The 10,749-nt window shown below is 48.1% G+C and overlaps 3 protein-coding genes across 3 annotated transcripts; all 3 read left to right on the top strand.

Annotated features, from left to right (window-relative positions):
• Positions 1–613: 613 nt before the first annotated feature.
• On the top strand, positions 614–6,775 carry LOC118078738 (uncharacterized protein DDB_G0271670-like). Its single transcript, XM_060281402.1, has 3 exons — positions 614–860; positions 5,291–6,640; positions 6,750–6,775. The coding sequence occupies exons 1-3, from the start codon at positions 614–616 to the stop codon at positions 6,773–6,775; spliced, it is 1,623 nt and encodes a 540-aa protein (XP_060137385.1).
• A 506-nt stretch (positions 6,776–7,281) lies between these two features.
• Positions 7,282–9,013, top strand: LOC132593025 (mucin-2-like). The gene is made up of 3 exons (XM_060281401.1): positions 7,282–7,842; positions 8,089–8,779; positions 9,006–9,013. The coding sequence occupies exons 1-3, from the start codon at positions 7,345–7,347 to the stop codon at positions 9,011–9,013; spliced, it is 1,197 nt and encodes a 398-aa protein (XP_060137384.1). The 5' UTR covers positions 7,282–7,344.
• A 254-nt stretch (positions 9,014–9,267) lies between these two features.
• LOC132593073 (mucin-2-like) lies at positions 9,268–10,749 on the top strand (the record flags this gene model as incomplete). Its single annotated transcript, XM_060281988.1, has 1 exon — positions 9,268–10,749. A coding segment is annotated over exon 1 (1,293 nt), but the record flags the coding sequence as incomplete, so codon positions are not given.

The following is a 10,749-nucleotide window of genomic DNA, read 5'->3' as shown; positions in this document are numbered from 1 at the left end:
GTTTGTTAAAGCACAATGTTCTCCAAAACCGCTTACCCGATTGTTCTCAAATTTGGCCACAACCTCACATTCCCCTACAGGAGTGTTTCCATACACTTACATTGGATAGAACTCACCTAGGACAGGTAAAAAAAACCTGGATTTTTGTATTAAATATGCGCCCTCCAGTGGACATCTAACTCAAACATGACAAAAATACTTCCACAATCCCACCCACTCCCCATCGACCCCCACCACCCCGACACACAACCCATCCCATAGACCACACCCACCCCGAGACCAGGCCGATCCCCATCCCAGACCGCCCACGGAATAGGCCGCTGTAAAGCCCTCCCCCGTACTGGAGATCGCGTCCCCACAAAGGACCAGGCCAACCCAAGGCCACCCACCTCCCCAACCCCCCGGAGATCACGCCAACGCCACGGAGCAGGCCGCCCCAAGACCAGGCTGATCCCCATTCCCCGCCCACCCCGAAGATCCTGCCGACACCACAGAACAGTCCACCACGAGACCAGGCCGAGGCGGACTCACGTGCACCCCAGAGATGCTTCTGCTGCCGCCGCCAGGGACCACGCCGCCCTGAGACCAGACCACCCCAGACTCCCCGGAGATCATGCCGCCGCCACCACGAACCCACCCCGAGACCACCCCACCCCACAGATCTCCTGACGACAGCCTCCAGCCCTCCCCAAAAAACCCCGCTCCAGAACCCCCCCACCCCCTGGAGCTCCCGGGGGCCAGGTCAGGCCACAGACCAGACCCCGACGCCACCACCTACACAACGGAGGCCAGGATACCCGCCTCCTCCACTACAACCAAACAGACCGGACCGCACCGAAACCCCAGCACCCCCATCAGAGGTAGACTGGACCCCACCAGGAGTCACAGGGATGAACCGGGAGGATACAGGGTGGGGGTGGGAGGAGTCACAGGGATGACCTGAGGGGTGGGGGGAGGAGGAGGGTACAGGAAGGGGGATCAAAACAGTCACAGGGATATGCTGACCAATTGGGGGGGAGGGGCCACTCAGCTGCATGATTCTGTGTGGGGGCTCTCTCTTCCTGGGGAGTGTGTTTTGGCCTGCATGATGAATATACTGATTTACACAATTCATTCATTAATTACACTACAAAGAAAGGTAATCTGTAGAACAATTTATCATCCACAGAGACCGCAACAACTGCATCCGGGTCCAGTGAGGTGACTTCTCCAACCACACCTAGTGAGACTACAACACCTACTCCATCAAATACCAGTTCTACCGATAGTCCTCAACCATCTGAGACCACTGCACCCGACCGATCTTCAAACACCCACCCACATGGAACGTCATCGGAGTACACAGGGATGTCTAGTTCTTCCACCACTGAGCAACCATCCACAAAACACCTTTCTTCTCAATCAGTATTCTCTACCTCATCCAGTGATCTGAAAACTCAAACTACAGTTACAACTAGTGAGACTACAACACCTACTCCATCCAAGACCCCTTCTACCTCCAGTCCTGAGCGTTCTGAGACAATTGCACCGGTCCTATCTTCAAGCACCCACCCACCCACTGAGCACTTGAAGCAGAGTACACCACATGGGACCTCATCTGAGTACAGAATGATGTCTAGTTCTTCCACCACTGAGCAATCATCCACAACAGAGGTGTCTTCTCAGTCAACACTCTCTGCCTCCTCCAGTGAGTTGACCTCTGAAACTACAAGTACTACTACTGAGAGTACAACACCTACTCCATCCATGACTCCTTTTACTTCCAGTTCTGAGCTGTCTGAGACAACAACATCCACACTAGCTTCAAGCACAAGCACACCCATTGAGCACTTCAAGCAGACTACACCACAAGGAACCTCATCTGAGTACACAGTGATGTCTAGTTCTTCCACCACTGAACAATCATCCACTTCAGAGGTGTCTTCTCAGTCAACATTCGCTGCCTCCTCCAGTGAGTTGACCTCTGAAACTACAAGTACTACTACTGAGAGTACAACACCTACTCTATCCATGACTCCTTTTACTTCCAGTTCTCAGCTGTCTGAGACAATTACATCCACACTAGCTTCAAGCACAAGCACACCCACTGAGCACGTGAAGCAGACTACACAACAAGAAACCTCATCTGAGTACACAGTGATGTTCAGTTCTTCCACCAATGAGCAATCATCAACATCAGAGGTATTATCTCAGTCAACATTTTCTGACTCCTCCAGTGAGTTGACCGCTGAAACTCAAATCACTACTACTGAGAGTACAACACCTACTTCATCCAGAACTCCTTTTACTTCCAGTTCTGAGCTGTCTGAGACAACTACATCCACAGTAGCTTCAAGCACAAGCACACCCACTGAGAACGTGAAGCAGACTACACCACAACGAACCTCATCTGAGTACACAGTGATGTCCAGTTCTTCCACCACTGAGCAACCACCCACAACAGAGGTGTTTTCTCCGTCAACATTGTCTGCGTCCTCCAGTGAGTTGACGTCTAAAACTACAAGCACTACTACTGAGAGTACAACATATACTCCATCCATGACTCCTTTTACTTCCAGTTCTGAGCCTTCTGAGACAATTACATCCACACTAGCTTCAAGCACAAGCACACTCACTGAGCACATGAAACAGACTTCACCACAAGGAACTTCATCTGAGTACACAGTGATGTCCAGTTCTTCCACCACTGAACAATCATCCACTTCAGAGGTGTCTTCTCAGTCAACATTCGCTGCCTCCTCCAGTGAGTTGACCTCTGAAACTACAAGTACTACTACTGAGAGTACAACACCTACTCTATCCATGACTCCTTTTACTTCCAGTTCTCAGCTGTCTGAGACAATTACATCCACACTTGCTTCAAGCACAAGCACACCCACTGAGCACGTGAAGCAGACTACACCACAAGAAACCTCATCTGAGTACACAGTGATGTTCAGTTCTTCCACCACTGAGCAATCATCAACATCAGAGGTATTATCTCAGTCAACATTTTCTGACTCCTCCAGTGAGTTGACCTCTGAAACTACAAGTACTACTACTGAGAGTACAACACCTACTCTATCCATGACTCCTTTTACTTCCAGTTCTCAGCTGTCTGAGACAATTACATCCACACTAGCTTCAAGCACAAGCACACCCACTGAGCACGTGAAGCAGACTACACAACAAGAAACCTCATCTGAGTATACAGTGATGTTCAGTTCTTCCACCACTGAGCAATCATCCACATCAGAGGTATTATCTCAGTCAACATTTTCTGACTCCTCCAGTGAGTTGACCGCTGAAACTCAAATCACTACTACTGAGAGTACAACACCTACTTCATCCAGAACTCCTTTTACTTCCAGTTCTGAGCCGTCTGAGACAACTACATCCACCGTAGCTTCAAGCACAAGCACACCCACTGAGCACTTCAAGCAGACTACACCACAAGGAACCTCATCTGAGTACACAGTGATGTCTAGTTCTTCCACCACTGAGCAACCACCCGCAACAGAGGTGTTTTCTCCGTCAACATTGTCTGCCTCCTCCAGTGAGTTGACGTCTAAAACTACAAGCACTACTACTGAGCGTACGACACCTACTCCATCCATGACTCCTTTTACTTCCAGTTCTGAGCTGTCTGAGACAACTACATCCACAGTAGCTTCAAGCACAAGCACACCCAGTGAGCACGTGAAGCCCACTTCACCACAAGGAACCTCATCTAAGTACACAGTGATGTCCAGTTCTTCCACCACTGAACAATCATCCACCTCAGAGGTATTATCTCAGTCAACATTTTCTGCCTCCTCCAGTGAGTTGACCGCTGAAACTCAAATGACTACTACTGAGAGTACAACACCTACTTCATCCAGAACTCCTTTTACTTCCAGTTCTGAGCCGTCTGAGACAACTCCATCCACAGTAGCTTCAAGCACAAGCTCACCCATTGAGCACTTCAAGCAGACTACACCACAAGGAACCTCATCTGAGTACACAGTGATGTCTAGTTCTTCCACCACTGAGCAACCACCCACAACAGAGGTGTTTTCTCCGTCAGCATTGTCTGCCTCCTCCAGTGAGTTGACCTCTGAAACTCAAATCACTACTACTGAGCGTACGACACCTACTCCATCCATGACTCCTTTTACTTCCAGTTCTGAGCTGTCTGAGACAACTACATCCACAGTAGCTTCAAGCACAAGCACACCCAGTGAGCACGTGAAGCCCACTTCACCACAAGGAACCTCATCTAAGTACACAGTGATGTCCAGTTCTTCCACCACTGAACAATCATCCACCTCAGAGGTATTATCTCAGTCAACATTTTCTGCCTCCTCCAGTGAGTTGACCGCTGAAACTCAAATGACTACTACTGAGAGTACAACACCTACTTCATCCAGAACTCCTTTTACTTCCAGTTATGAGCCGTCTGAGACAACTACATCCACAGTAGCTTCAAGCACAAGCACACCCACTGAGCATGTGAAGCAGACTTCACCAGAACGAACTTCATCTGAGTACACAGTGATGTCCAGTTCTTCCACCACTGAGCAACCACCCGCAACAGAGGTGTTTTCTCCGTCAACATTGTCTGCGTCCTCCAGTGAGTTGACGTCTAAAACTACAAGCACTACTACTGAGAGTACAACATATACTCCATCCATGACTCCTTTTACTTCCAGTTCTGAGCTGTCTGAGACAACTACATCCACACTAGCTTCAAGCACAAGCACACCCATTGAGCACTTCAAGCAGACTTCACCACAAGGAACCTCATCTGAGTACACAGTGATGTTAAGTTCTTCCACCACTGAACAATCATCCACAACAGAGGCGTCTTCTCAGTCAACAATGTCTGCCTCCTCCAGTGAGTTGACCTCTGAAACTGCGAACATTACTACTGAGAGTACGACACCTACTCCATCCATTACTCCTTTTACTTCCAGTTCTGAGCCTTCTGAGACGACTGCACCCACACTAACTTCAAGCACAAACACACCCACTGAGTTTGTGAAGCAGACTTCACCACAAGGATCCTCATTGTCTCCCTCCTCCAGTGAGTTTACCTCTGAAACTCAAATCACTACTACTGAGAGTACAACACCTACTTCATCCAGAACTCCTTTTACTTCCAGTTCTGAGCCGTCTGAGACAACTCCATCCACAGTAGCTTCAAGCACAAGCTCACCCATTGAGCACTTCAAGCAGACTACACCACAAGGAACCTCATCTGAGTACACAGTGATGTCTAGTTCTTCCACCACTGAGCAACCACCCACAACAGAGGTGTTTTCTCCGTCAGCATTGTCTGCCTCCTCCAGTGAGTTGACCTCTGAAACTCAAATCACTACTACTGAGCGTACGACACCTACTCCATCCATGACTCCTTTTACTTCCAGTTCTGAGCTGTCTGAGACAACTACATCCACAGTAGCTTCAAGCACAAGCACACCCAGTGAGCACGTGAAGCCCACTTCACCACAAGGAACCTCATCTAAGTACACAGTGATGTCCAGTTCTTCCACCACTGAACAATCATCCACTTCAGAGGTATTATCTCAGTCAACATTTTCTGCCTCCTCCAGTGAGTTGACCGCTGAAACTCAAATGACTACTACTGAGAGTACAACACCTACTTCATCCAGAACTCCTTTTACTTCCAGTTATGAGCCGTCTGAGACAACTACATCCACAGTAGCTTCAAGCACAAGCACACCCACTGAGCATGTGAAGCAGACTTCACCAGAACGAACTTCATCTGAGTACACAGTGATGTCCAGTTCTTCCACCACTGAGCAACCACCCACAACAGAGGTGTTTTCTCCGTCAACATTGTCTGCGTCCTCCAGTGAGTTGACGTCTAAAACTACAAGCACTACTACTGAGAGTACAACACCTACTCCATCCATGACTCCTTTTACTTCCAGTTCTGAGCCGTCTGAGACAACTCCATCCACACTAGCTTCAAGCACAAGCTCACCCATTGAGCACTTCAAGCAGACTACACCACAAGGAACCTCATCTGAGTACACAGTGATGTCTAGTTCTTCCACCACTGAGCAACCACCCACAACAGAAGTGTTTTCCCCGTCAACATTGTCTGCCTCCTCCAGTGAGTTGACCTCTGAAACTACAAGAACTACTACTGAGAGTACAACACCTACTCCATCCATGACTCCTTTTACTTCCAGTTCTCAGCTGTCTGAGACAATTACATCCACACTAGCTTCAAGCACAAGCACATCCACTGAGCACGTGAAGCAGACTTCACCACAAGGATCCTCATCGGAGTACAAAGTGATGTCTAGTTCTTCCACCACTGAGCAACCATCTACATCAGAGGTGTTTTCTCAGTCAACATTCTCTGCCTCCTCCAGTGAGTTGACCTCTGAAACTACAAGCCCTTCTACTGAGTCTATGACATCTACTCCATCCATGACTCCTTTTACTTCCAGTTCTGAGCCTTCTGAGACAACTGCACCCACACTAACCTTAAGCACAAGCACACCCACTGAGCACGTGAAGCAGACTTCACCACAAGGAACCTCATCTGAGTACACAGTGATGTCTAGTTCTTCCACCCCTGAACAATCATCCACAACAGAGGTGTCTTCTCAGTCAACATTGTCCATATCCTCCAGTGAGTTGACCTCTGAAACTACAAGCACTACTACTGAGAGTACAAAACCCACTCCATCCATGACTCCTTTTACTTCCAGTTCTGAGCCTTCTGAGACGACTGCACCCTTCCTATCTTTAAGCACAAATGCACCCACTGAGCACGTGAAGCAGACTACACCACAAGAAACCTCATCTGAGTACACAGTTATGTCTAGTTCTTCCACCACTGAGCAACCCTCCACTAAACAGCTGTCTTCTCAGTCAACAATGCCTGCCTCCTCCATCGAGTTGACCTCTGAAACTACAAACACTACTGCTGAGAGTACGACCCCTACTCCATCCATTACTCCTTTTACTTCCAGTTCTGAGCCTTCTGAGACAACTGCACCCACACTAACCTCAAGCACAAACACACCCACTGAGCAAGTGAAGCAGACTACACCACAAGGAACCTCATCTGAGTACACAGTGATGTCTAGTTCTTCCACCACTGAGCAACCCTCCACAACAGAGGTGTCTTCTCAGTCAACATTGTCCATATCCTCCAGTGAGTTGATCTCTGAAAGTACAAGCACTACTACTGAGAGTACAACACCCACTCCATCCGTGACTCCTTTTACTTCGAGTTCCAAGCCTTCTGAGACAACTGCACCCACACTAACTTCAAGCACAAACACACCCACTGAGCACTTCAAGCAGACTACACCACAAGAAACCTCATCTGAGTACACAGTTATGTCTATTTCTTCCACCACTGAGCAACCCTCCACAAAAGAGCTGTTTTCTCAGTCAACAATGTCTGCCTCCTCCATCGAGTTGACCTCTGAAACAACAAACACTACTACTGAGCGTACGACACCTACTCCATCCATTACTCCTTTTACTTCCAGTTCTCAGCCTTCTGAGACAACCGCACCCACACTAACTTCAAGCACAAACACACCCACTGAGCACGTGAAGCAGACGACACCACAAGGAACCTCATCTGAGTACACAGAGATGTCTAGTTCTTCCACCACTGAGCAACCCTCTACAACAGAGGTGTCTTCTCAGTCAACATTGTACATATCCTCCAGTAAGTTGATCTCTGAAAGTACAAGCACTACTACTGAGAGTACAACACCCACTCCATCCGTGACTCCTTTTACTTCGAGTTCCAAGCCTTCTGAGACAACTGCACCCACACTAACTTCAAGCACCAACACACCCACTGAGCACTTCAAGCAGACTACAGCACAAGGAACCTCATCTGAGTACACAGTGATGTCTAGTTCTTCCACCACTGAGCAACCCTCCACAACAGAGGTGTCTTCTCAGTCAACATTGTCCATATCCTCCAGTGAGTTGATCTCTGAAAGTACAAGCACTACTACTGAGAGTACAACACCCACTCCATCCGTGACTCCTTTTACTTCCAGTTCTCAGCCTTCTGAGACAACTGCACCCACACTAACTTCTAACACAAACACACCCACTGAGAACGTGAAGCAGACTACACCACAAGGAACCTCATCTGAGTACACAGTGATGTCTAGTTCTTCCACCCCTGAACAATCATCCACAACAGAGGTGTCTTCTCAGTCAACAATGTCTGCCTCCTCCATCGAGTTGACCTCTGAAACTACAAACACTACTACTGTGAGTACGACACCTACTCCATCCATTACTCCTTTTACTTCCAGTTCTGAGCCTTCTGAGACAACTGCACCCACACTAACTTCAAGCACAAACACACCCACTGAGCACTTCAAGCAGACTACACCACAAGGAACCTCATCTGAGTACACAGTGATGTCTAGTTCTTCCACCCCTGAACAATCATCCACAACAGAGGTGTCTTCTCAGTCAACATTGTCCATATCCTCCAGTGAGTTGACCTCTGAAACTACAAGCACTACTACTGAGAGTACAACACCCACTCCATCCATGACTCCTTTTACTTCCAGTTCTGAGCCTTCTGAGACGACTGCACCCTTCCTATCTTTAAGCACCAACACACCCACTGAGCACTTCAAGCACACTACACCACAAGAAACCTCATCTGAGTACACAGTGATGTCTAGTTCTTCCACCCATGAGCAACCCTCCACAAAAGAGCTGTTTTCTCAGTCAACAATGTCTGCCTCCTCCATCGAGATGACCTCTGAAACTACAAACACTACTACTGCGAGTACGACACCTACTCCATCCATTACTCCTTTTACTTCCAGTTCTGAGCCTTCTGAGACAACTGCACCCACACTAACTTCAAGCACAAACACACCCACTGAGCAAGTGAAGCAGACTACACCACAAGGAACCTCATCTGAGTACACAGTGATGTCTTTTTCTTCCACCACTGAGCAACCCTCCACAAAACAGCTGTCTTCTCAGTCAACATTGTCCATATCCCCCAGTGAGTTGACCTCTGAAACTACAAGCACTACTACTGAGAGTACAACACCCACTCCATCCATGACTCCTTTTACTTCCAGTTCTGAGCCTTCTGAGACGACTGCACCCACACTAACTTCAAGAACAAACACACCCACTGAGCACGTGAAGCAGACTACACCACAAGGAACCTCATCTGAGTACACAGTGATGTCTAGTTCTTCCACCACTGAGCAACCCTCCACAACAGAGGTGTCTTCTCAGTCAACATTGTCCATATCCTCCAGTGAGTTGATCTCTGAAAGTACAAGCACTACTACTGAGAGTACAACACCCACTCCATCCGTGACTCCTTTTACTTCGAGTTCCAAGCCTTCTGAGACAACTGCACCCACACTAACTTCAAGCACAAACACACCCACTGAGCACTTCAAGCAGACTACACCACAAGAAACCTCATCTGAGTACACAGTTATGTCTATTTCTTCCACCCCTGAGCAACCCTCCACAAAAGAGCTGTTTTCTCAGTCAACAATGTCTGCCTCCTCCATCGAGATGACCTCTGAAACTACAAACACTACTACTGTGAGTACGACACCTACTCCATCCATTACTCCTTTTACTTCCAGTTCTGAGCCTTCTGAGACAACTGCACCCACACTAACTTCAAGCACAAACACACCCACTGAGCACTTCAAGCAGACTACACCACAAGGAACCTCATCTGAGTACACAGTGATGTCTAGTTCTTCCACCACTGAGCAACCCTCCACAAAACAGCTGTCTTCTCAGTCAACATTGTCCATATCCTCCAGTGAGTTGACCTCTGAAACTACAAGCACTACTACTGAGAGTACAACACCCACTCCATCCATGACTCCTTTTACTTCCAGTTCTGAGCCTTCTGAGACGACTGCACCCTTCCTATCTTTAAGCACAAATGCACCCACTGAGCACGTGAAGCAGACTACACCACAAGAAACCTCATCTGAGTACACAGTGATGTCTAGTTCTTCCACCACTGAGCAACCCTCCACTAAACAGCTGTCTTCTCAGTCAACAATGTCTGCCTCCTCCATCGAGTTGACCTCTGAAACTACAAACACTACTGCTGAGAGTACGACCCCTACTCCATCCATTACTCCTTTTACTTCCAGTTCTGAGCCTTCTGAGACAACTGCACCCACACTAACCTCAAGCACAAACACACCCACTGAGCAAGTGAAGCAGACTACACCACAAGGAACCTCATCTGAGTACACAGTGATGTCTAGTTCTTCCACCACTGAGCAACCCTCCACAACAGAGGTGTCTTCTCAGTCAACATTGTCCATATCCTCCAGTGAGTTGATCTCTGAAAGTACAAGCACTACTACTGAGAGTACAACACCCACTCCATCCGTGACTCCTTTTACTTCGAGTTCCAAGCCTTCTGAGACAACTGCACCCACACTAACTTCAAGCACAAACACACCCACTGAGCACTTCAGGCAGACTACACCACAAGAAACCTCATCTGAGTACACAGTTATGTCTATTTCTTCCACCACTGAGCAACCCTCCACAAAAGAGCTGTTTTCTCAGTCAACAATGTCTGCCTCCTCCATCGAGTTGACCTCTGAAACAATAAACACTACTACTGAGCGTACGACACCTACTCCATCCATTACTCCTTTTACTTCCAGTTCTGAGCCTTCTGAGACAACCGCACCCACACTAACTTCAAGCACAAACACACCCACTGAGCACGTGAAGCAGACGACACCA

This window comes from Zootoca vivipara, chromosome 13, assembly GCF_963506605.1.
Source record: "Zootoca vivipara chromosome 13, rZooViv1.1, whole genome shotgun sequence".
Taxonomy (NCBI): Eukaryota; Metazoa; Chordata; class Lepidosauria; order Squamata; family Lacertidae; genus Zootoca; species Zootoca vivipara.
The sequence above is the reverse complement of the archived record's forward strand: the minus strand, read 5'-3'. Positions and strand labels throughout refer to the sequence as shown.

What these genes read in the sequence shown, in the direction of transcription:
- LOC132593025 (XM_060281401.1), top strand. Translation starts at nt 7,345, where the DNA reads ATGTCTATTTCTTCCACCACTGAGCAACCCTCCACAAAAGAGCTGTTT. An exon ending in AGCACTTCAAGCAGACTACA is followed by an intron (nt 7,843 to 8,088) that starts GCACAAGGAACC and finishes ACACCCACTGAG; the next exon opens with AACGTGAAGCAGACTACACC.
- LOC118078738 (XM_060281402.1), top strand. Translation starts at nt 614, where the DNA reads ATGCCGCCGCCACCACGAACCCACCCCGAGACCACCCCACCCCACAGA. An exon ending in CCCCAGCACCCCCATCAGAG is followed by an intron (nt 861 to 5,290) that starts GTAGACTGGACC and finishes TTTCTCCGTCAG; the next exon opens with CATTGTCTGCCTCCTCCAGT. An exon ending in ATCCTCCAGTGAGTTGACCT is followed by an intron (nt 6,641 to 6,749) that starts CTGAAACTACAA and finishes CCTATCTTTAAG; the next exon opens with CACAAATGCACCCACTGAGC.